Source organism: Dermochelys coriacea, chromosome 9 (assembly GCF_009764565.3).
Source record: "Dermochelys coriacea isolate rDerCor1 chromosome 9, rDerCor1.pri.v4, whole genome shotgun sequence".
NCBI classification, from domain to species: domain Eukaryota; kingdom Metazoa; phylum Chordata; order Testudines; family Dermochelyidae; genus Dermochelys; species Dermochelys coriacea.
Window position 1 is genome coordinate 83,898,518 of NC_050076.1, and position 26,470 is coordinate 83,924,987.

The 26,470-nt window shown below is 43.0% G+C and overlaps 1 protein-coding gene, 3 long non-coding RNA genes and 1 other non-coding gene across 5 annotated transcripts in view; 2 read left to right on the forward strand and 3 right to left on the reverse strand.

Moving 5' to 3' along the window:
- Positions 1-6,218, reverse strand: part of ABCB7 (ATP binding cassette subfamily B member 7) — a 74,121-nt gene extending 67,903 nt beyond the window's left edge. Inside the window, exon 1 of the mRNA XM_038416241.2 lies at positions 5,949-6,218. Within this exon, the coding sequence (XP_038272169.1) occupies positions 5,949-6,110 (162 nt within the window). The 5' untranslated portion in view covers positions 6,111-6,218. The remainder of the gene's footprint in view (positions 1-5,948) is intronic.
- LOC119861965 lies at positions 3,304-3,494 on the forward strand. Its single transcript, XR_005295083.1, has one exon. It is a non-coding gene; the product is annotated as a U2 spliceosomal RNA (small nuclear RNA).
- Positions 6,202-7,887, forward strand: LOC122455668. Its single transcript, XR_006274036.1, has 2 exons — positions 6,202-7,015; positions 7,279-7,887. It is a non-coding gene; the product is annotated as an uncharacterized LOC122455668 (long non-coding RNA).
- LOC119861735 lies at positions 7,646-17,236 on the reverse strand. The gene is made up of 3 exons (XR_005295011.2): positions 17,133-17,236; positions 8,163-8,244; positions 7,646-8,080 (listed from the first exon to the last, which is right to left on the reverse strand). It is a non-coding gene; the product is annotated as an uncharacterized LOC119861735 (long non-coding RNA).
- Positions 17,237-19,906: 2,670 nt separating this feature from the next.
- LOC122455669 lies at positions 19,907-26,438 on the reverse strand. Its single transcript, XR_006274037.1, has 2 exons — positions 23,342-26,438; positions 19,907-22,367 (listed from the first exon to the last, which is right to left on the reverse strand). It is a non-coding gene; the product is annotated as an uncharacterized LOC122455669 (long non-coding RNA).
- Positions 26,439-26,470: the final 32 nt, after the last annotated feature.

A 26,470-nucleotide genomic window follows, 5' to 3' on the forward strand; every position in this document is an offset into this window, starting at 1 on the left:
CACATGGCACTGTTGTAGCCGGCGTTACAAGATATTCACATGCCAGATGTGCTAAAGATTCGTATGTCCCTTCATGCTTAAATCACTATTCCAGGGGACATTCGTCCATGCTGATGACAGGTTCTGCTTGATAACAATACAAAGCAGTGCGGACCGATGCATGTTCATTTTCATTATCTGAGTCAGATGCCACCAGCAGAAGTTCATTTTCTTTTTGGTGGTTCGGGTTTTGTAGTTTCCGCATCGGAGTGTTGCTCTTTTAAGACTTCTGAAAGCATGCTCCACACCTCCTCCCTCTAAGGTTTTGGAAGGCACTTCAGATTCTTAAACCTTGGGTCAAGTGCTGTAGCTATTTTTAGAAATCTCACACTGGTACTGTGACAGGTTGGATCACAGAAACCCCCTTGGGACTGCCCCTGATGTGCCAAGACTACTTCTGCTCCTGCTTTCCTGCACTGTCAGCTTAGGACTTTAGTGCCCTGCCAAGTTTGAGCCAGACCGGCTAGCCTGCTGCAAACCCAGACCTAAGTCTGAACCAGAGAGAATTAAGCCACTGTATCCCTCCATCCCAGACACTCCATGCCATCAATCTTGACAACCTTGATATGTTCCCTGTCCACTTCACTAGGCCCCATGTCCACCAAGCTGGTGTGATAAGATGTAGGAGTGCCTTCTGGGGACTCAGGACTGAGGGCAACTGAGCTAACATGGGACAATGGAGGTTTACTCACCATTAATTTGGGACAGCTGCTTCTCAGGTGCCCTGGGGAACTGCAGTGAAAGCACCTTCTGGGATCCCCTGCTTGTGCAGGAAATTTGGGACGAGTAACTGGGGAATGGGGAGGTGAACGCCCAGCCTCCTTTCTTCCAGGGGCAAAACAGTGGTTTTGCTTTCCACCAACCCTGTACCTCTCTGCCAGTGGTTTATGTTTAATTGCAGCTTGCGCTTGCTCATAAGAGTCTGCATACCCAGCTAATTCTCCCACTGCACCTTTTTGTCCCACAATTACTGTTTTACTGTTTTACATCATCACTGCACATATTCAGGAATTGTTCCTGAGTAACCAAATCACACATTCCTTCACAGCTTGTAATGCCTTTCCCCCTCACCCACTTATCTACCTAATCTCTCATTTCATTTACATAAACCACATTACTCAATCCAGATCCCCTCTTAAGACTCCTGAATTTAATCCTGTAGGTTTCAGGTGTAACCTGAAACTGTTTCAGAACCAGTTCCTTAAATTTACCATAATTTGAAGCATCATCAATAGGCATCTTATTGAATATGTCCAGAGCTCTGCCAGTCAATTTTGTTATCAATGTAGTCATCTTTTGGTCTTCAGGGATCACATGGAGGGTGCACAGTCTCTCAAAGGTGACGAAATATTCCGCAATATCGCTGGATTCATCATACTGGGGGCATAGTCGCTCCCATTTGTGGATTTTTGGGGAAGTGGAGCCAGCAGCTGAAGGGTTTTGTCTCTTCAACTCCATAACAGCCAGTTCATGCTTCTGGGCCTCCATAGCTCTCTCATGGGCAGCCTCTTCTGCCTCCACCCTGGCTGTTTCTGCCTCCACAGCTCTCTTGTGGGCAGCCTCCTCCGCATTAATTTCTAATGGTCTTAATTCTATCTGTCTCTTATGTTCGTTTTCTCTCTCTTTTGCTTCCAGTCTAGCCAGCTATAGTTTATTAGCTTCTTCACTGGTAGTCATTTTCCTGCTTTCTTGTGCTGGGCCACGGCCCCTCTGCAGTTTACTGAAACTGGGATGCACTCAGCTCAGGTGCTTCTTAGTTAACAAAGACTTTCCCAGGGCCCAGTGTTCAGACTTTCTGGGTAATTTGCAACCTGTGAAGTTCTAGCTTGTTCTGATCTTCACTCTTAATTATTCTTCTTCCTTTTCTGTCCCTATTTCCCTTTCCTGAAATAAGCAAACATAAAATAACAAACCAGTAACAACTTTGTCTGTTCTCCAGCCACGACACTTAAAACTCACTTAAAAATCACCATTAGTATCTCAAAGCAATAGCTGTGCACAGATCCTGCTCAACTAGGCCACTATGACCGGCGGTCATCATGAGAAATCCCCTAGCTACCACCTGAACTGGAACAAGGGCTGTACCAGGGGAACGGATTGTGCCCAGACTAGGAAGGCGTCCAGTCTGTGAAAGAAACTTACCGAAACATCTCTGAGGGTGAGATTTTATCTGTATTATTTTATCAGTTTTATTACTGTACTAGACTTAGACTTGCGTGTTTTATTTTATTTTGGTAATTCACTTTGTTCCGTCTGTTACTACTTGAAACCACTTAAATCCTACTTTGTGTCTTTAATAAAATCACTTTTCATTTATTAACCCAGAGCATGTATTAATACCTGGGGGAGGAGGGGAAGAACAGCTGTACATACCTTTCTATCAGTGTTATAGAGGGCAATCAATTTATACAGGGTAAAACAGAATTATTTAGGGTTTGGACCCCACTGGGAGTTAGGCATCTGAGTGTTAAAGGCAGGCACACTTCTGTAAGCTGCTTTCAGTTAAGCCTACTGCTATTAGGGACATGGTTCAGACCCTGGGTCCGTGTTGGAGCAGACTGGCGTTTCTGGCTCAGCAAGACAGGGTGCTGGAGTCCCAAACTGATAGGGAAAGCAGGGGAAGTAGTAGTAGACTTGGCACATCAGTTGGCAGCCCCAAGGGGGTTTCCGTGATCCAACCCGTCACAGGTACCTTCTTTGCATTTTGTCAAATCTGCAGTGAAAGTGTTCTTAAAATGAACAGCATGTGCTGGGTCATCATCCAAGACTGTTATAACAAGAAATATATGGCAGAATGCAGGTAAAACAGAGCAGGAGACATACAATTCTCCCCAAAGGAGTTCAGTCACAAATTTAATTAACACTTTTTTTTTTTTTTTTTTTTTTTTTTTTTTTTTAAACAAGCGTCATCAACATTGAAGCATGTTTTCTGGAATGGTGGCCGAAGCATGAAAGGGCTTACTTTCATTAATTAAATTAATTAAATGTTTAATTCTCAATTACTGAGAGACAATCTCCACTCATTGATATATTTTGCTTTCCACAACCAAATCTCTGTGTAACTTTTCATGCATGAGTGATGTACCTGAGTACTCAGATTCTAATATCTAAATTGTATTGTTAAATCTATTCACCTAAATTTGGGTTATTGCTGATTATGTACTCTATGTATCATATGACTTTTAAAAACAAACTTTGTATTTGTGGATAATCTAAGTACTATACCCAGATGTACAGACATTCTTTTCTCAACCTATGTGTTATATAATTATTTTAACATTAGCTTTAATAAAAAATTTAAATTTGTTCTTATCAGTTTAATATCTGATACAGCCTCTGTCTGAGGACTATATATTACATGGATTTTTGAAACAGGGAGATGGAATAGGAGCCTGCTCCATCCACTCCACGCATCGACCTGGTATTGCAGTACCTCCAGTAATGGTGCACCTCCCCTTGGGGAGATTATTGTGGTTAAAAAATTGAATCAGTTGAACTCTTTCCTGATAGACTGTTTTTTTCTCTAAATGGACAACCTATCCTAAATTCTCAATTACTGAGGGACAATCTTCACACATTGATATATTTTGCTTTCCGCCACCTACTCACTGTATAACATTTTTCATTAGTAATGTACCCAAATGCATGGATGCTAAATATCTAAACCGTATTCTTAAATTCATTCACCTAAAATTGGGTTATTGCTGATTGTGCACTATATGTATCTTATGACTTTAAAAACAAATATTGTATTTGTGGATAATTAAGCACTATACCCAGATGTACAGACGCTCTTTTCTCAACCTGTATATTATAAATTTTAACATTAACTTTAATAAAAAAAATTATATCTGGCACATAAATCCCTTGCAATGCCAGCTACAAAAATGCCATGCAAATGCCTTTTCTCACTTTCCGGTGACATCGTAAATAAGAAGAGGGCAGCATTATCTCTTGCAAATGCAAACAAACTTGTTTGTCTTAGCGATTGGCTGAACAAGAAGTAGGACTGAATGTACTTGTAGTCTCTGAAGTTTTACACTGTTTTGTTTTTGAGTGCAGTTATGTAACACAAAAATAAATCTACTTTTGTAAGTTGCACTTTCAGGACAAAGAGATTGCACTACAGTACTTGCATGAGGTGAATTGAAAAATACTATTTCTTTTGTTTAGCATTTTTACAATGCAAATATTTGTAACCAAAAATAATATACACTTTGATTTCAATTACAACACAGAATACAATATACATGAAAATGTAGAAAAACATCCAAAATATTTAATAAATTTCAGTTGGTATTCTTTTGTTTAACAGTGTGATTAAAATGTGATTAATTATGATTAATTTTGAGTTAATCACGCGAGTTAACTGCAATTAATCGACTGCCCTTATTTATACGTTAAAAACAAGTATTTTAAAACAGCACCCCACGAAAAAGCGTGGCATCATATAACACAGGTGCAACATGCTCTTCAGAAGCTGGAGGCTCAGAGTAGTTATTTTCTTGGCCTCTAAGTCAAGAGGAGAATGCCATTACCACTGAATATGCTGGTGGCTTTTTGATACAGACACGGTGTCTCCATTAGACTGGACCATGACTATAATTACAGGTCCTCTAGCCCACTTAACAGCCTATTGTTATTCTGGATCAAGTTTGATCCAGTATTTTTGATATAAGAAGACTGTCTCATTCTTTACCAGTCCCCCTTTTATGTCACTATCTAATAAACCAACAACATGTAACAAAACTGTGTGTTAAATATTTGCTTACATTATAAACATTTCATAATTAAAAGATCAGTTCTTATTACTTAAGAAAGCTTCCAACATTGTTTTAAAAACATTAGAACCAAAGTGCATCAAAATTAACAGCGACAGATGTAAATATAATAGAGAACATAGTATTTACATGGCCGTCAGAAGCCCAAATCTGTTCAAGCCAGTGCAATTAGTACTAGGTCTCCAGTTACCCACTACAGAATAAGCAACAGCTGTCTACTCAGGTCCCCTTACATTCATGCTATAGCTCCATCAAGTTCCCTACTTTGTCAACATTACTTAGATTTTTTTCACCAGAGGTACAATAACTTGATTACATGATGGTTGGCGGTGGAACATGGGGAAAACAGACTCAGAAATGAGAAGCTGGGAATGGACAACCAGGGGTGGATCACTTGATGATTACCTTTTCTGTTCATTCCCTTTGGGGCACTTGGCATTAGCCATTGTCAGAAGATGGAATATGGGGCTAGACAGACCTTTGGTCTGACCCACTATGGCTGTTCTTATGTTATTATGCTTTGTATATTCATCCACTCACACATCAAATAGGCAGCTACAATATTTTTTTCAGGCAAACTTTCAGGGCAATGGAATGAGGACATCCAAGAAAAAAAAAAGTATATTAAAAAACAAAACAAAACTGTTGAAAGCAGTAACAGAGCAAAGAGGGCTCAGAAGGAAAAGGACAAACGAAACCTTCCCACCAGCCATGCCTTATCAGTAAAAACAGGCAGAAACACAGAGGGCACCAACTCCCCCTAAAAAAGCCCAACCGCAACACTCCTGTACAGAAACTCTCTGTCTGCTTGGCCCTCGCCTCCTCTGGTGTCCTCCGCCCGGCTGGCCCCGATCCCTGCAATCCTGACGCCAGGGCCCCGTCCCCACAGGGCGCCATGCAGCAGTCCCATGCCGACGAGCCCCCTTGCTCCCCAGGAGCTCAGCCCCATCGGCCTTGCCCCTAACACCCCCAGGCCCTTGCTGCTCCCCACTGCCGACTATCCCCCACTGGAGCCCGCGGCTGAGTCCTGCCCGCCCCACAGACCCCTCTCCTCCCTTTGCCCGGCGCTCCCACGGGTCCTCCGCGCTAGCGGCCGGTTCCGGTCGGGACCCCCGTTCCCCGCCGCACCTGAGAGATCCGCGGGGAGGGCTGGCTCCGCTTCAGCCCGCTGCCAGCTGTCCAGCCGTGGACGCAGGCCGCCGGCTGCCGCAGGAGGGAAGCTGCCAGCAGCCTGCGCCGATGGAAGGCGGCGAGAGCCGCCAGGCTCCGCGGAGCCCCCAACAACGCCATCTTGAAAAAGAGAGAGAAGACCGAGAGGATTGTGGGATGCTGGCGGAATAGATCGGGGTGGTGGGAGGGGGGGAGAAGGAGCGAGGGCGAGAGTCCTCATGCCCCCTCACCTGACCCGGCCTGGCCTGCTACCGGAAGTGGAGCCTGCTCTAGAGTAGCGTTGCTCGGAACCTGGCCACGGGTTTCAGTCCATCTCTCCCTCCCTTCAGGGCCACCGCTGTCAGGGCTGCACTATGACTGCGAAACCCCTGTGCCTGCTGCAGAGCCACTGGTAGTGTCCCTACCCCCAACGGGGAGACCTGCCCGAGGCAGCTCCCTGGCCTGCTCCACCTGTCTCCGTGGCAGCCTGGACAGTAAGGGGTTACTCAGGCAGGGAGCCATCTTGGGCTCCTTCGGCAGGGATTGATGCAGCGTGGGGCTGGAGTGGCTGCATGCTCCGTCCCAGAGCTGCCAGCTCCACCGCTGCTGCCCCTGTTCCTCATTTTCACAACACAAGTTTTGTCACCCAGCGGCTGTGGTGGATTCTGGGCACCTGAGCAAGCCCCTGGCCTTCTAAACTAGCGGAACGGACCATAGGTTACGTGAGCATAGTAGCAGTCACACAAAGCTTCTCTTTCTAGGACTAGATGCACCAGGACAATGGAATGTACTAGTTTCTAAAGGCCATATCTCCCTCTCAGAGTGGTAGGGGATGGGGGAAGAGTGTGCTTGTGTCCTGTACTTTAAGGAAATTCCCTAGTGAAGATTCTCCAAGCCTCAGCACGTTCCTCGAGCAGGGGAAGACAGGAGCAGGACGGAAGCTCTTTTCCCCTTCCCTCCAAGGTATTAAAACCTTTCCAGGGTAGTTTCTTGGCTCCTTCCATAAACTGTTCGTCTTGAGTTACAGCACCCCCCATTCCTGCAAGGTACAGTGTAACTGATTTTACTCTAGTCACCCTTTCTGATATTCCTATTTGTGGAGCTGGATCATCTGAACAGTTGGACCCTCAAAACCAAATACACCTGAATGCACATATTAGTGTTATTCACCCATCCCTAACAACTCCATCATTTTGGGATTAATTTTTTGGCAATTTTTAAAGTCTCTCTCTTGTAAAGGAGGTTGTTTGTTTCAAGGTGACATTTAATAATCTAACTCCAAATCTCCTTTATTCAAATAGTCACACAGCTTGATGGCTCCATAAAACCAGGAGGAGTATCTAGACTTGGACACGAGTGTCCATTTTGGGCAACTTCTGGGAGCCCTGCAGGGCCTACGTTATTGACTGTGGTAGCTACCCTCAACTTGATTGCAGAGTGGGCTCTCTCTTACTGCAAGAGGCCTGAAGATGGAAGTATAAAATCTGGACTGAGAAGATATTGCTTGGATTAAGATGGATCATTACATAGAGGGGACCTGTTATCTCTGTATAGAACTGAATCTATAGTCAAGATAGGTTTAGCTGTGAGCCACCTCACAGAACTCTTTGGGCAAGTGAAACTTTGTTTACCCCAGCGCAACTTTGGTTTCTCTGAGATCAAATCAACATGGTAATAATAGGCCCCTAATTCAACACCAGTCTGAAAGTTGAGGACATTAGGGAATTTGCCATAGATTACAACAGTGCATGTACTCTCATCTGATTGGCATGCAGAGCCATGATGAAGCTGTAACTCTGTGTGACATTATTAGTCAAACAAAGATCTCTTCAAAAGCTACCAGAGCTTGACTATTGCTGTTGTTGCCTTCAGGGAGAGTTGTGAGCTCAGTTAGGGAGACAGCCTGACACAAAAAAGAGGCCTGTCTTAAAACTGATTTTAATGAGGTAGGTTTCTTAGGAATTACTAGGCTGCACTATGACATCCAACATTGCTTCGGACCAAGGTTCACTTCAAACTATATAGATGACATTTCTCTGTTACTAATCGGATTCTTCATCATAAATCATATTTGGCAGTATTTGGTCTGAACAGTGCCACCTACTGTAATCCTGCAAGAAAATAAATTATAATTTAGCAGCAGAATAGAATAATGATACTGTATTACAAGATTACTTTGCAGAGCTCTCATACCTTTTAACTGGGGACCTAACTCACTTGACAGACAATTATTCAAGTCTCAACTCCACAGTGAGGCAATGGTATTAATAGAGCCCTTCAATGTAAATTGAAACAGAGAGAGAATAAGAGGTTACTTGAGGTCACAAATTGTGTCAGTGGCCTGTAATATAATTTAGGAAAACCACTGAAGTTAGAGATGGAAAGATGCAGGAGATCATCCAGTTCATATCCCTGCCAGTGCAGAATTTTTCCCTACAGGCACTTTCTAATGTTTTGTCTAATTCTACTCCTAAAATTCCAAAGCAAGTCCTAGTTTTGTAAGGAATATTTGTAGACATTTCATATAAGGAATGTGTGTGAGAATTCGGAGTGGTTTGATTGAACCCCCAAGCTGGAGGTATAGCCATAGCTCTGAGATCAAAAATAATACTAGGAGACTGGAGGGATTCATTTGGGAAAAGAGATTAAAAGAGCTAAATATTAACAGCTTGGTTTACAGAAACTAAGGAGATACATTGAAAAAACAAACATTAAGGAAGGATAGGAATTATTTACAGTGACACGAGTGAATTACAAGGAGTAATGAGATCACAGTAAGTATGGAAAAATTAAGACTCAATAGCAGAAGAAAACTCTTATGGTGAGATGTGATAGGCAATGGAATGGAATGGAATCTCAAGGAAAGTAGTGGAATCCCTATCACTTGGGAACAGGGTGGATTGATTTAAAACCGAGTGGAACACCTCAATTTAAAATCAACTTTTCCATTTTTAGTTCAGTTATTTTCTAAAGAAAGGTGTATTCTCATTGGTTGATATAACCATTGACACATTGCTTTACAACTAAATAGAGCCTTTATGATAGATTTGGTATTTTTTTTCTACCTCGAAGGGTACACTATAACTATATACATTTATTTAAACAGTTATATAGCTTAATATTTTCAGATTCTTAACTCACAATTTTAGTATGTTAGAAAATAGTGAGTAATATTACTTTTTTGCTAGAGAATTAAGTTTTTGCTCATGATTTGTGTCAAGCTGCATTAGGATGGTGACTAGAATTTAATTAAACACACTAAACAGCATATAAAAATTATACAAAACCACCTTAAATGTTTTGGATACATAAACTTCCCTTATCAAAACATGTTTCACATTTGCAACTAAATGATTTATTAAACAGAGGGATTAACTGTAGTCAGTGACTTAAACTGATTATTTCAGGACCTTGAGAAAATTTTCCTCAGAACATAAGAATGGCCATACTATGTTAGACCAATGATCCATCTAGTCCAGTATCCTTGTCTTCCGACAATGGCAGTGGCAGATGCTTCAGAGGGAGATACCACCACAGGGCAATCTATCAAGTAATTCATCCCCGGTCATCTGCTCCCACCTTCTGACAGTCAGAGGTGTGGGCACACCCAGAATGTGGGGTTGCATCCCTCACCATCTTGGCTAATAGCTATTGAGGTACCTTATCCTCCAGGAACTTATCAAATTATTTTTTAGACTCATTTATGCTTTTGGCCTTTACAACATCACCAGCAATTAATTCCACAGGTTGAGTGTGTGTTGTGTGAAGTACTTCTTTATGTTTGTTTTAAACCTAATGCCTATTCATGTCATTGGGTAACCATTGGGTCTTGTTATGTGAAGGGGTAAATGACACTTCCATATTCACTTTTCTACACACCGTTTGTGATTTATAGACCTCTGTCGTATCCCTCTCATCTATGTAGTTTCTAAGATGACCAGTCCCAGTCTTTTTAATCTCTCCTGACATGGAAGTTGTTCCATAACCCTAATCGTTTTTGTTTCCTTTCTCTCTACTTTTTTCAATACTAATATATCCTTTTTGAGATGGGCGTGACCAGAACTGCATGCAGTATTCAAGGTATGGGGATACTATGGATTTACATAGTGGCATTATGGTATTTTCTATTCATTTCCTAATGGTTCCTAACGTTAGCTTTTTTGACTGCCGCTGCACATTGAGTGGATGTTTTCAGAGAACCACCCATAATAACTTCAAGATCTCCTTCTTGAGTGGTAAAAGCTAATTTAGACCCCATCATTTTGTATGTATAATTGGGATTATGTTTTTCAATGTGCATTACTTTGCATTTATCAACATTGAATTTCATCTGCCATTTTGTTGCCCTATCACCCAGTTTTGTGAGATCCCTTTGTAACTCTTCAGTCGGATTTGGATTAAACTGTTTTGAGTAATTTTGCATCATCTGCAAACTTTGCCCAGCTCACTATTTATCCCTTTTTCCAGATAATTTTTGAATATGTTAAACAGGATAGATCACTACAGATCCTTGGGGGACCCCACTATTTACCCCTCTCCACTGTGAAAACTGGTCATTCATTCCTACCTTTGTTTTCCATCTTTGAAAGAGTTAGTAATTGATGAGAGGACATTCCCTCTTATCCCATGAGGGCCTACTTTGCTTAAGAACCTTTTTCTGTGTGTGAGGAACCTTGTCAAAGGCTTTCTGAAAGTCCAAGGAAACTACATCCACTGAATCACCCTGATCCACGTTTGTTACCCCCCCTCTCATGAAAAATTGTTTATTTATGATAATTCTTTTCTTTACTATAGTTTCATCCACTTTGCCTGATACTGAAGTTAGTCTTACCAGCCTGGAATTGCTAGGGTTGCCTCTTTAAAAATCAGCATCCCATTAGCTATCTGCCAATTATCTGGTACAGAGTTTGATTTAATTGAGAGGTTACATGGCACTGTTAGTAGTTCTGCAATTTCATATTTGAGTTCCTTCAGAACTCTTGGGTGAATACCATCTGGTCCTGGTAACTTATTACTTTATCAATTTGTTCAAAATATGCCTTAATCAAAGTGACTGGAGTTTAAATTCCTACTTGCCTAAGTCTCTTGAAATTGACAATCTCCTAAGTTACTTTGTCTGTCCTTCAGACTTCTGTAACTGGTAGATCTCATCCTCAACCTCCTCATTTTTATTCATAGACTGGAAGAGAAAGACAAGTTTTCCTCCTTTGTCAATGCCAATTCAGTTTCTCACTTTTGAATGAATTAGTCCAAATGAAGAAAATATTCTGTGCCTGAAGAGGCGGCTACTGCTGTCAAAAGCTAGCTTAGCACTTAAACACTGGCTCCAGGTGCTTAGCTGCTGACTTCCACCAGTTCAGTAGTGTGACTTATTTAAAATTGTGAAATGAGACAATTAGAGCTCAGGTAGAAAGAAGCTTTAAAACAGGAGTAAGATACCACCAGGTGGGCTTGGTGGATGATCTTGAGGAGATGCATGATCATGTCTCCTGTAGTCAGAGGCCAATTCCCAATGCCTTTGATGATTTGCCAGTCTCTTGCACTCACTTACACAAGCGCTTGATCCTGTGGGGGATCTAGGGGCTAATCCAGTACATGTTGTGACATGTTTAAAGAGCTTGACCTCAAAAGTTAGATATTTTTCTTCTGATTCTTTCTTTATAAAGATCAGCCATTAAATCAAAGTTGTTGATAGAGGGTCATGGATTCAGCACATTATTTTTTAAAATGTTTTACAAGATAAGTTTAGGTCTTAACATATCTGAATTTAGTATAAAGTTTCATTGTAAACAGGTTTATTTTTAATAAGAAAACAACAAAATTTAAAAATCCAAGTGAAATTTTATTAAAAAATAATCTATTTTTATCCATTCTGTTTGGGAACTCCCATCACTTGGAACTTTTAAAATTAAATGGAACGATTCACTAGAAAAATGGCCTCTAGTGAACAGCCTGTACTTGGGACTGTAACTGTGCTCTTTCTTTAGAAAAAATTCTTAGTAAGTTTCATATTGTATCACTATGGACTGAATTACTTTGGAGATTTATAATCTCTGATTCTATGCTATGAGTTAAGATGTGCAACTTTATTTATATATACTTGCAAGGGAGATTGTATTTAATATATTGGGGGGGAAAAAATCTCATTTTCTACAGTTAAGGTCCTTCCAGTTCTGCTGTATTTTTCCTCTTCCTGTGTTCTTTCATCAGTTTCCCCGTTTTGGTTTTTTAATGCTCTTCTTCCTTGCTCCTAGCCTTATGGCCTACTAGCAATTATTATTTGTATTAGCGTAAGACTGTTGTGCTAGGCACCGTAAAACACACATAGTGGAAGACAATCAACCAAAAAGTCAAGACAGGGTGGGAAAATGGAGGCCTAGACAGGTGAAGGGACATACCTAAGGTCACAGTGAGAGTCAGGGACTAGAACCCTGACATCCTGAGTAATAGGCCTCAGAGCCCTGCCTACTAGACCACATTGCCTCCAAATGCGTAGTTAATAGGTAAGGAAATTACTTCGACTCCTTAAATCACTGGGGAACTTGGGACAAGGATTGCTGAAGAGGCCAAGCCCTCAACTTTTAGGGGACCATGTTTCTCCTGGGATTATATCTGGTAGAATCAGGGGTGACATGGATAATATCCAGTCAAGCTGTGATGAAAGAATATGGTGTCTTTGGGGAGAGCTGATACAAGGGGGATAACTGGGTATTTTTGTAGAACCATGTTAAAAAACAAACAACCTCTAACTTATTCTACTGGACTTGGGTATGGTTGCACCTTCCTTTTATACATTTCATTTGATTCTTTTAATCACAGTGGATTGCTATACAAAAATGCTCACCATTTGGAGACACTTGCATTAAAATAGGTACAAGACAATGAGACAGGACTGGGTTTTAGCCTTGTGACTGAATGTCCTCACTTCTGTCACTTTTTCAGATTCTTATTATTAGACTAATAACACACTTCCTGTGCATGTGCAATTGCTCAGCCACTCATTTTCTGTGTAACTTTGTGCAAGTCACTTAAAGTCTCTGTCTCTCCCAACAGTAAAATGGGAATAATAATAATATTATTAATAGTCTGCCACATAGGAAGTTCTGAGGACTAATTAGTTAATGTTTTTACAGCACTTTGAAGATAGTCATAATACATTTTATTATCCATGATGAGTGGGTATTTAGACAATTTCCCCTATTTAAGAGCTGTGAGTCAGTGCCCATTACAGAACCAGCAAAATGTTAGAGGATGTGCATGTTACAAACTCCATGAAAACAAGGTATTTCAGAGACATGCAACTTTATTTCATTTACTTGATCAATTTCAAAATAGGAAAAATGAGGTCAGAAGGGCAAAGAGGTTAGAAGAGTGAAATGTACACGTGAATATGAAGTCAGAAATGTAGACTAGAAGAGTAGACTGCGTGAAACTAACATCAGGGAAAGCTCTTACCAGATTGCTGCTTTCTCAAACAAAGAAGGTGATTGGGGATTTGACCATTGTGAGCAATGTAGCTTTCAGAACCAGATCAAAAAAATTTGACCCAATTTCTTACTTCAATTACATTGGGTTGATCCTATTGAAGGCAAGGGGGTTGCACTGGTGTGACTGTGAGAATACATTCCTTTTTTACTACAAGCGGCTTGATACTTGAAAATAATAAGTGCTTGCATTAACAATGAGTAGAATTGATTACTTTAGATCAAGAATATGCCCTTTGTTGTTCACTTGACAGTCCTCCTTCAGTTTTGCCCTCTTAGTTTAAGCAGGTTGATACCTACTAAACATTTTTGCTCTTTGGCTACAGCTTTTCCTGTGAAGAAATTTCCAACTTCCTCTCTGAATAGGATTCACTTTTAAGTATTTCAATCCTTCAATAAAAATAAGTCCAAACTATATTTCAGCAGGATATAAAAGATGCCTATTATTTTCTCAAAATTTCCATTTTTTCCTGTTTCCTTAGGTTGGCAGATGTGCCTTCATTTAGATGCTCACATTTTTGACATCTCTGCACACAGATACATGAAATGGCTTAGCAGTGCTTAGAATAAAGCCATATCTGTAAAAACTCATCAGGGCTGTGCTCACAGGAGATCGTGCAGTGGCAGGGAAGTACTTGACTTGAAGTGTGTATGGATGTGAAATCCTGAGATTGACATGTAAAATATCAAGAACATGAAAATACACACACTAAAGGCGATTTATGATAAAAGTATAGGAGTCAGACAAATTACATGCATCAGTTATGGATGGGGAACTGTTAACAAAAAGCATTAAGAAGGTACAACATTTATATTGAATTTTAAAAATGTTAAAAGATGTTTAAGGGGATTATGGTATTTCAACAAATTCCGATTATTAATTCTCCAAGCTATAAAAATACAGAATGGAGCTTCAGAAAGAAGCCTGAGCTAGATTTAGAACTATAAAACATTCTTCCAAAATGAGCAGAATCAGTGTTGGAGTTAGGCCAAAAGTAGACTCCTATTGTTCAAGAAATGACCCAGGTAACTCTGATTGCAGTGCTCAGACTGAATGAAAATGCTCCCAATGTTCTGTCAACTGAATTACAGTCAGGAATCAGAACGGGAGGGTAAAAGAAAGTGAGAGTACTCTATTCAACGTCCACTCACTATCCCCAAATATCTGGATTCTTTGGCTAAATAATCAGATTTGATATTACAGCTGTCATCATTAGGTTTACTAGTTAACATCCCACTGAGATTATTGGAGGGATTTCATACCTCACAAATCTTTTGGGCCACCTTCATCCCTAATGTAAACCCATAGAAATGAGTTGAGTTACACCGCATATGAATGTGATTCATTGTAACTATATTTTCCTGCAGACTCCATAAGGTAACAGTGGATCAATTTGCATTTGGAAAAAGTTATTCAGCCACAAGATATAGGCTTGGTGCAAATATTACTGGCTGAACTATGGCCTGTGTTCTGCAGGAGATCAAACTAGAGGAGTGCAATGGTCCCTTACAGTCTTAAAATCCATGAATCTATGAACCAGAATGGAAAAAAGATTAAACCTTAAAAATGTATAAATAGTTGTAGGGTCTGAAATTACTAACGGAAATAACAAGGAATAATGAGATGAAATGAAGAATGGGAAAATTAATTATCAGGAAAAAAGTGAAATGTAATAAGCTATAGAATAGTTCTTCATGAAACGTGGTGGAACTACTTCTCTTGCTTGGGATTTTTAGAACTAGTTTAAACTAGAACTAGAACCAAGCATTACAAAATATAGGGAACAATCCTGCATGGCCATTAATATTTATAAAAAAAAGTGTGTAATCTATTAGTCTTCAGCCTGTATCATTATGCACTGAAGGACTATAAATCAGACAGGCTGTGCGATTACATCTTATGAAGCCACTGGAATTATATTAGCGTAGAAGTGGTGTAATTGAGAGACGAGACAGTCATGTTGTCCGTTTAAAACCAGTACGATTGTCATGGCCAGCCTGCCACTATGCAAGAGCCCTCCATTTTACAAATTTGGCTGTGCCTTTTATGTTTCCGGTATGGTTAAGTTGGGGTTCTTACTGGTTTACAAGAAATACATAGGATTAAATTGTTTAATGCACATTTTATTAAAGTGCAAGTATACCAATATTTGCTTGGCTTTTCCCAGAATTTCCCATGACAGTAATTTGAATATTCAGTGCCATGACTATTCTTTTAACTAAACTGATGACTTTTGCATTTAAGGGATTCCCATTGTAAAATGGGGATAACATCTCCCTCCATCACAGGAGCGTTGCAAGGATAAATATTCATTAACATTTGTGCAAAGCAAAGCTGCTACTACTACTGTAAGTAGAGAGAGATTTTGCCATGACTTTTCCTGTGGTTTGCCATGGAACACAGCCAACCTTACACATAGTTCTAGGTATAGTTAGACAAACCATTTACAAAACTTCATGTCATAAGTCATTTATATTAACATATACCATGGTGATATGCAGCCTTATAGAGTTCTAAGCAGAATGTCGATAGCTTTAAAAGGAAGAACTTCAACCCCCTCCCCTCACTAATAGGTCTAATACATGATTAGTGACCAATGATTATGGGTGCCTTAATGTGTGTGCACACCCAACTGGTGACACCTCAAAGGGAGCCGATTTTCAGAAGTGCAGAGTACCTGTCCTCTGAAAAACAAAATCAGGCACCTTTAAGGGGTCTCAAGATGGCCACCAAAAACTGAGCTATCCAAAAGTCACTAGTAATTTTGAAAATATAATCCTTCATGTCATTCTATTTAGGATTATGAGGGGGAAGTCTTGATTCCACAGGCCGATAGCATATAGAACACCACACGATTAGTAACCTGGTATTTATTTGCTATTGTTTCCCCATTATCGAGCCAAGCAGCTAGTTAAATTTCAGGGCCCTGGAGATGTTCCAGCTGGAACTAGCTAGAGTCTAATGTCTTGTATAAAAACATCCCCCCACCACACCCAAAACACAAGATTGCATAGAGAAAAAACCAAAACAAGAAGTGTACAGCATAGGCTTGACCCCCCTCTGCCCCTGGTCCCACCTCACCTCCTCCCCCATTCCAACCCCTTCCCCAAAGTCCGCACCCCAACTCTGCCACCTCCCTGCCCCTATTCAAACTCCTTCTCCAAATCCCCACCTCTTCCCCTGAGCATGCCACATTCCCGCTCCTCCCTCCCAGAGCTTGCTGCAGCTGTTTGGTGGTGGCAAGCACTGGGAGGTAGGCAGACGAGCAGGGACACAGCGTACTTAGGGGAGGAGGAGGAGGTGAAGTGGGGCAGGGCGGGGAGCTTAGCAGCCAGTGGGTGCAGAGCAACAACTAATTTTTCCCCCATGGGTGCTCTAGCCCTGGAGCACCCATGGAGTCAGCACCTGTGGTGTCCAGAGTCCTGCTTCTCTGAACACAGGAGAAACCAAAAACAAAAAGGAGCCATTTCTTAGCCAACCAGGATGAGGGCAGTCTAGCCTAGTGGCCAGATTAGACAGCAGGCCTAATGGTCAGAGCCATAGCCATAGCCAGTCATCAGGAGCCAAAGCCAAAGGTCAAACCTGAAGGCAGAAACCGGGTACCAGAACCACAGGTCAAACCAGAATCCATAATCAGGAGCCACAGCCAAAGATCAAAACCAGAACCAAGGGTCATACCAGAGTCCCAAAGTCAGGAGCTGGAGCCAAAGGTCAAAACCAGAGATCAGGAACTAGAGCATACAGGATACCAAGCAAGGTAGCAAAACTGAGACAGGCACAGTGATAGACCCGAGCATTGAAAACAGGGAATTAGGGGTGCTGCTGGCTTAAGAGCCAGCCTGCAGGCCTCTGCAGCCAATCAGGTTTCATGGCTAATCAAGCAGACTGCTGAAGGCCAGTTGTGCTGATGAGACTGCTTACAGACTAGCTCTGCTGCAGGCCCTGATCCCTGACGCAACCCCAAGCCTTTTCAGTCAATAAACCCCAAAGCTCTCTCTCATTTTTCCCAAGGTCACATTGTGCTCACAGGCTACTGCTTGGTTTTCTTGCTTTTTGCCTCTGCCTCTCTCTCTGTTCTTGTCCCTTCTGTTTCTCTGTGTTCTGCCTCCAAATAATATTCAGCAAAAGCCCACTGCAATTAGTCCAGAAACCCCTGTGTGTGTTCATATAACCCTTTTGTCTTAGATAGGGGCTTGTGATTAATGTATTCTTATATTTATGTTAATTGAAGGGCGAGTTCACACCCATCAATCTCAGCAAGGTTTCAATTTGACCTATGAGGAGGTTTCACCCAGCTCATAACAATTTTACATGATTATCTGATTGTTTTAGTCTGGCTAAGAGTACAGTGAAGACCATTTTGATGGCTCACTGCTGCTCTCAAGGATTTCTTGAGCTTTAAGTGCCTTTAACATTTACACCTTCACTAAGCAGTTAGTAAAGAGTAAATAACACTATGAGTTTTATTCAGAGAAGAAGGTAGAGTTTGTTTACTTATGCTTTCTTTGTGTTGTTTTTGAACAGAGAATACTGTTGTTTTTCAAAAATAAGATTAAAAACAGCTATTGGTTATTTAAATTAATATGTGGGGTAGTCATTTTCATTTAAACACTGTACAAGATATGAAAGCAGAAACCCATAAATAAAGTTTCCTCTTTGCTGGCAATGAAGGTGGTAACTAGTCCAGATACCATAGTCTATAGCAATAAACTAAAAGCCAGCACATTTACTTTACAATGAGACTGGACTATGTAATTTCCCCCCATAAAACTAAACTCTAATTAGAGGATCATTGAGACCAAAATTACAATTTAGACATTACAATACACTGAAAAAAAATTAGAACATTCACTTCATTTCCTTATAAACCAGAGGTTCCCAAACTTTTTAGTAAGGCAACCTACCAACTGCATTTTGTCTTTTTTTTTTTTTTTTTGCAATTAACCCAGGGTTCAAATCAGTAGGGATCCAAAATCATAGGTCATCTTCTTCCTTGTCCTCCCCTGCTGATGGGCACCAACTATGCAGCAGCATCATGTGTCCTGGCACCACAACCCTAATTCCAGCCAGGTGTGGAGGAGAGGCCCTGGGGGAGAGGGGGGTGGGGTGGAGAGCAAGCTTGCCTCACCCTCTGCCCTCAGTGGCAGCTCCTGTCCTGTGGGGCTGAACCTGGCACTGCAGCGCCACTCAGCCCAGCCAAATCCATCATGATGGGGGTGCAGTCAGACAAAATTTAAGTGAGTGGCATTGTGACCTGGTACACAAAGTCACAGCACCACTCAGATTTGGCCCAGCCACTACTATGACCCCATGCACCAGGTTGCTACACTCAGAGCAGGGAGCAGGGCCCAGAGCCATAGGTCAGGAAATAATACTGTGGGGTGAGTGTGGGTTCACTTTCCAACCTCCCTACCCCCCACGGCATCCCCTCATCAGGCCCACAACCCCTCTACAGCCTTCCCATAACCACCCCACCCCACCCCCAATTTGGGAAACACTGCTATAAAAACTGAATTCATAAGAGACTCAATCTTGGAACACACCCTGACATAGCTGTCTTTAAAAGCAAAATCCACACCTCTATTTTTTATACCAACATGAGGGAGGATTTTTCGGAGTAGATATACAAAGAAAAAAAAAGGCATTTAGTAAGCTTCTTGCATGAATTAGCCTCACCAGCAGGCAGATCCTTTTAATAGGCACGGAGAATTCAATAGGGCTATGGTGTCTATGGAACGCCTGATGGCAGCTGTTAATATAGATCTGGGATTGAATCTATTCCTGCACCAGTCTAGAGTCTAGTGAAGGGATGGGTAGCTAAGGTGCAGTCCTTGGCACCTGTTAAGAGATCCCTTGGGGTGCTATTGGCCTTGGGCAGCTGGAGAATAGCCAAAGTGCAGAGTTTCCCCCGTCATATCCCCAGAATCGTGTGTGTGCATGGGTGAGTTGCTGGGAGGCAGGGGGGTTTACAGAAAGCCCACTATACCAAAGCAGGATGCAACTGATTTGTGATAAAAATTGGCTGCAGGACCACTTTGATCTGGACCCATTGAAATGAGAGATAAGGGACTGCAAAGTGTGGGGTATTATTTCCCTTTATAAATATCAAAAACTAGATAAGAATTGTTAGATGGGGTTTTTTGTTTTTGTTTTTTGTATTTACTTTTGCTTCATTCAGAAGGAATTCAAGGAACTATCTGGATGATAGAAGAACCACTCAGCCAAAGTCATCCCGAGTGTAACTCTACTAGGAGTTGACAGCCACTATAGCAGAATTTTGCATAGCATTAGCCGTCTTCTGGGCCATATTTTCCAAGTCTTTTTGCATGTTCCTTTAAAATATAGGGCCAAATTTTCAAAAATACATTGCCTTCCCAGCCAAAGTAATTTACTTCATCTACCACTGGAATGCAAACACCTCTGGAGTAAAATGGAGCAGCTGATTATAAGCATACAGAAATTAAAATTTTATTAAGATGATGTTTAAAAAAAGTGAAAGGTACAGAGTTTAAGCGTAGAAGTTTCTGGTTATCAGGGAATATTGTACAGATTATCAAGGAGTGTGAAGTTTGGTTTAAGATTGGCGTAAGGAATACATAATCTGCAATCTATGTTCAGGTGTGGAGTATAACGAGTGGATACGATGATGAGGATGGATTGACCCTCATTTGGTGAGATTTAATGTTCAGTGAGTTTATGGTTCCAGTTCATATGGTCCAATGGACAAAGTCTCTCGGTCCCTTTCTTGTGGTCGATGCACGATGTCACTCTGGCTCACGCCTCCTGGTACTGTTGGTGGCTGGTGATGTGTTTGGTGTAGATGTCCCTGGACCATTGGATGGTGTCTGAGACCATGAGGCACCCCATAAGCGACCAATTCCACATGTCCCCAGCACACACTTGTTGCAGGGGTTCCAGGTGCCCAGTGCTCCGATGATCAGGGTGTCCATCTGCACCTCGTAGCCTTTCACTCTCAGGGTGTTGGCTAGAGGAGTGTACTTTTCCATCTTACGAGCTTGGGCTTTGCGAAAGGCCGGGGTCCTGTTTTCAAAGGAGACCGTGATGTCGACGAGGATGACCTATTTCTGGGCTTAGTTGGTGACGACGACGTCAGGTCGCAGCTGGCTGTCAGTACCGGGGATGGCGCAGTTCACAGCAACCTCCCAAAGGCATGGTGCGATGGCTTTCACCAGGCTGTGCTGGATGGCGTTGTGGCACAGCTGCCAAGCTCTGGAGAGGGGCTTGCAGCTGCACAGGACATGGGGCAGGGTCTTGTTGGAGTAGACACATTTCCTGCAACGCTTGTCTCGGTTCCTCTGGTGGACGACTCCGTTAAGCAGGATGCAGTTGAATCGGGCATAATGGATGAACCGCCAGTCGGCGAAATGGGTGAAGCCGCCCCTGGCAAGGAAGTGGTTGCTGGCGTCCCACTTACTGGTCAACTCGAAGGCTTTACCCTGGTGTGGTTTACGCTTCAGGGTTTCCACGTACAGCGAATGGATGGTGGCCTTCAGGGTCCTCTCCAGTATGCCCGTGGTGCTCAGGGAGACGATGGTGTTGTCATTGGATCTGACCTGTGGTGCCAAGATTCCCAGCTCCTGCTGCTCCTCACATCACTTCCAGCAGCAGCCGACATGCTTCCCCAGGCAATGTGTGGCATTGCGAGCATGGGGCCACAGTGAAGCAATGTCACCCCCGTCCTGCCCGAATTTGCCATCCAGGGAGCCGCTCAGGAAGGTGGCGATGTCTTGGTTGGAGGGGGCTCTGCCGATCTGCTTCTTTATCATGTCACATAGGGCGTTTGCCATGATGTTCCTTACCGTGGCGTCAGGCCACGTCAGCAGGCGGAAGGCGTGGGTGATCACCGCGACGTCGCGCAGGTCGCCCATGCAGGGGACTATGGCGCCTCCATGCTTGGGGGCAATGTAGACTAGCTCGTTGCTGGCTCTCTGGGGAAGGAACAGTCACTTCTTCACCAGCTGCCGGACGATCTTCTCTGTCTTGTTGAGGGGCACCTTCGCCACGGCAGATCCCCTTAGGATGAATGAGATGCGGAGGATCAAAAGAAGGCGTTCAGGGTGTTTATCTTCTGCCACTGTGCCAGCAGGGAGATGTTGATCTTGGAGGCATCCTGCAAGATCTCCTGGATGGTGTCCTCGGGTATCTGCCAGACACGGAAACCCGTCAGCGTGCCGAGGTGCTGGTACATCTGCTCCTCTGCCAGGCGAATGACAGGCTTGCCCTGGATCTGGAACCCCGTCGCCTGCACCAAGTCCCTTTTGCTGCCGTCAACGTGGAGAGTTGCGCACTTCTTTGCACTGAAGTGGAGCCCCAGCTGGCAGCTTGACTGGTGGCGTCTAGCATACCTTGGAGGCTCTGGGTTGTCCGCGTAAGCCAGGACATTCACCCTCTCACCGTGGAGGTTGAAGCTATCTGTGCCTTTGGAGAGTGCTCACAGCAATGGCTCCATGGCAAGGTTAAAGATGATGGGACTGAGGGCACAGCCCTGCTTTACTCCGCTCTGGATCTCAGTGGTCTCCCCTTCGCCCAAGCAGATGGTGGTGCTGCATCCCTCATACGGCTCTTGGATCACACGAAGAAAGTTCTCTGGAATTCCGAACTCCTAGAGCATGGCAAAGATGTGGCATTGGGGCATGGACCCAAAGGTATTAGCCAGGTTGAGCCATGCTACCGCGCACTGCCTCTGCACCCTTCTGGCTGTTTGGATGGTGGTTTGGAGGACGAAGTGTTTGTAGCAGCCCTCGCAGGACATGAAGCCTTTCTGGACGGAGCTAATGGCTCTCCCGCTCAACAACCACTCCGTAATCCTCGACGCCAGGTAGCTAGCATATAGCTTGAACATTGTGGAGCAGAGGGAGATGGGCCTCCAGTTGCTGGGGTCATCCCGCTCTACTACACAACAATTGAAGACAGGAATTGGAGAAAAATCCAGTAAACTACAGTGCAGATATAGGGAGGCAGAAAGTAATTAGCTGAACTTCAATTTGGTCAGGACCATCGGGGTCAATGGCTGTGTTTTTACGATTTTTTTTTCATTATGTGAAATGGTTAGGGCTAGAAATGGGCAAATACTACAAAACAGTATTTGCAAACATTTATGCATATCAAATAAGTGAATTTGCCTCAGCAGTATTCATAAGCCCTTTTTTTGCTGTTTGCTAACATTTGGATGTGCAAGGCTTTGTTCATACAGATATTCACGGGAGTCTCATATTCACACAAGTATGTGTTCCCACGGGTAATTATAAAAAAAAATTATGTTAATCCAATCACAGAGAAGGAACAATATAAAGTAACTTTCTTGATGACCAACCATGCAGCTTGAATAATGAGCAGTGAACACCAAATGAATCCTTGCAGAAAACAGTTTACAAACAATGCACAATCTAAAATATGTTTGCATAAAGTGTTAGTTGAGCAATTGTAAATATTGAACAAGTTTATTAAAAATATTGCAGATTGCATGTGACCATTCTGAGCCACAGAGAGGACTAACTTCCTCAACTAAATTGTTCGCTAATAGTTCTTATAAAATCTCAGGCTTTATGTCTCAGCAGAAAATGTTCTTCCCCAATTCTCCTCCCACCTTCAGTGTTCTGCACTTTATTTTCTGTGTACTACACCTTTAAATGACCAAGAACTCAATGCACTTACTCCCAGTTTATACCAATGTAAAACCTGATCCTGCATTAGGTCTTCTAGCAGGGACCATGCAGCAATGTGGCTCCCATCTGTGATTTTTGTCAGGCAGGGCCAAGCAACAACAGTTTCATTGTCACAGCACTCCCTGAGGATGCCTCACCTAATGGGATTGGAACCTACTACTCATGGGCTTCATGCTGAGTTTAACAGCTGATGTGACATACCTTTTAATAGTGGGAGAGGCCACAGAACCTAATTCAGACTACTCTTCTTGAAGGAAAACATGATAAATGTGCCGAACTGTGTATTTTATATTAGCTTGCAACCGACTCTAACTCCTACTGAAGTCAATAACAAATCTCCCACTGACCTCAGCGGGGGTAGGATTGGGCACTTAATTTGGGCCAAAATAGGAGCAATTAAGTTTATTTCATTGACATTAATATAATTATTTGTATTGTGGTAGCATTCAGAGTCCCAAATCAGGGATCAAGGCTAGGTGCTCTAATAAATTCTGTTTAGTCTCTGTTCCAAAGAGCTTATAATTTTAACATACGATGAGAGACAACAGGTGGATGCAAGAAATGGGTAGGGAGAACAAGGCAGGAGTGAAAAGATCACAAGTATAACAAGGAGCAGCACAGGTTGAACTGATTCTAACCCCCCAAAACACAAATACATTAGGGACATGCACAAGCCTTGACTTTTGGGACTCAGATTCAGACTGGTTTGTGAGATGTTTATGGTCACATATTTAAACTTCCTGAGGTCAGACTCCCTTCCCCTTTGAGCCTCCTATAATTCTTTCCTGCAGTAGTCTTCAGTTCCCCATACTCATGCCTCCTATTATGGGATGCAACTTATCTGGCAGCCTTTCTGTTGGGTTCCTGGGCTGCTGTTCGTCCTAAAATTTTAGAGCACACAATTCCAGAGCACTTTACATTCCAGGGAAATTGATCTGGCAGAGAGACCTGTCTGACCTCAGTGATGCTCCATTTCCCATTTCTGAAAATTTGCTGCACAATCTAAACTTCAAGTTTAGGCCACATTTTCAGCAGCCTCCGATTGTGTTCAAAAAAGCATTTATGAGTATAATGTGTAAACATTTTGCAAGCATTCACAGTTGCACATACAATTTTGTAACTGCAAATACCTTTACATGTACTTTGGGAGTATGAAAGATGAAGCCTGATGAGGCCCTCTGAATTTCAACCCTAGACACTGTTTTTATAGATGCACTTTTATAGTGGTCCAGCCTTTCATGGAGTCCTCTCTTGTCTTCTCTCCATTGTATATGTTTAAGCATTACAAAAAAATCATAAGAAGTTCTCATTGAATGCTATTGTGCTCTGCAAACTGCAGTATTATTACATACCTAGTTCTTGGTTAAATGAATTGACAAGATAATTAAGATGTACCAAGGCTTTGCTTTATTTATTTATTTTTTTAAAATTCCTATTTTCTTAACAGGCACATGCCTAGAGTTACTGACATGCATCCCTTAATTATTGCAGAATCAAACACCTCAACTTCAATGAAGGATCTGTGTTTGTGCCTCTACAGTTAAGGCTCTGCCATTATTTCCATTATAAACCCGCTCTCTCCAAGAGTTCACAACTTCTCTGTTGAAAAAATAGTCTGAAATTTTGCACATAAGATGGGCATCTGGAATTTTTTTTCAAATAAATCTGTCAAACTACTGGCTATTTATGGTATAAGTATTACCATCTGTGGGTGCTTATTTTGTGTGCAGATCAGTCCAGAATTCATCCCCTATTTTTTCCTATCCTCCTCAAATATCTTCAAAGATATAACTGACCCAATTAGTTCAGATAAGAAAGGCTGCACTGTAATATTTAGCATAGTCAGCATTCAATGCCTGTTTAGTTCAGGACAATACCTGTATGGGGCATTAGGAAGCCCAGGCTACATTTAGTTAGTATGGGAACTGGAAAGGAATACACACTTATAGCCAACAAAGTATATTCCCTCAAGGGTTAGTACTCATAACAAGTTAAGCTAGTTAACGTAATCAGAAAGGAAATTAAAAAAAGCTCCCTGTCTGTGATTAGATCCATTCCCCTGACCCTGGGGATAGAATGCTATCTGACCAAAAAAAGAAAAGGAGGACTTGTGGCACCTTAGAGACTAACAAATTTATTTGAGCACAAGCTTTCGTGAGCTACAGCTCACTTCATCTTTTTGTGGATATAGACTAACACGGTTGCTACTCTGATACCTGACCAAAGACATTCTCCTAGTCCTTCCTATCTCCCCAGCAGCCATTTTTATTAGCCCCCTGAACACCTAGGGGAATAGCAGAGCTGAAGTTTGTCCAGAGAGACCAGGTAATATCCTTACACAGCTCTACTTGGCACGCCCCTCCCCTCCATCAAGCAGGCGTGTCCTTGCAACAAATTGCGTTGTCAGTGGGTATGTCAGGACCCAGATGAAAATACAGCCATCTCTATATCCCATAGCAAAGCTGGAGGGATGCGTGGGTAGAGGAGTTTACCCAATGCCAGCTAGTCTCCCAAGAGAATCATTAAGGACTATTCAATCAATATGCAAAACCACTTCCTTTGAAGATAAATATATATTTCTATCCTTGGAGTTGGCAAAACCCTTCAGCAACAACTCTGGCCGTTAAACTGATTATCCCTTGTCCCTCGCAATCCCTTTCACTGCTCGAACAATCCGTACACGGGCTGAACAAAGCAGGGTTAAGCAGAGGCTTTGCCCCTTTGCAATCGTTAGAGGTAAATACTGACCCCCGCTCCCCCCGCTGAGCTGAACTCACTCTCAATCCTCATTTACAAATCACCCTGGCGATCCCGCTAGAGCAGCCCCCCCGGCCCCAAGCGCCTGCCCATCCCGGGATCCCCACCAAGGCGCTTCTTCGCTGGGGGGGCTCGAGCGGCACGTGGGTGCCCAGCCCGGCTGCGGGCCTGGGGGAGGAATAACCGGGCGATAAGGGGAGCGGGTTCACGGGGCCAGCAAGGGCAGCGCGAGGGGTCCCGGCATTTAACTTGCCAGGGAGGGGCCTGCCGATGCCTGAGCGACGTGGCTGCGGAGCGCCAGGGCCAGGCCGACGCGGAAGGAAGGCGGCTGAGGGGAGAGGGGCGCGTCCGCAGGCGGCTCACTGGGGGCCCCGGCAGGGCGCAGCGGCCCGTCGCGCTGGGCGCCGCCCGGCGGGGCAAGGAAGGGGGCACGCGAAGGAGGAAGACGACCCAAGAGGGAGAGCCCAGCCCGCTCGCGCCGGGGGAGGGGCCCCCTCTGCTCGCCGCCGGCCGCGTGCCCCGCACAGGAAGCGGGTGTGGCGGGAACGGGGGCCTCATGCTCCCGGCCTGAGT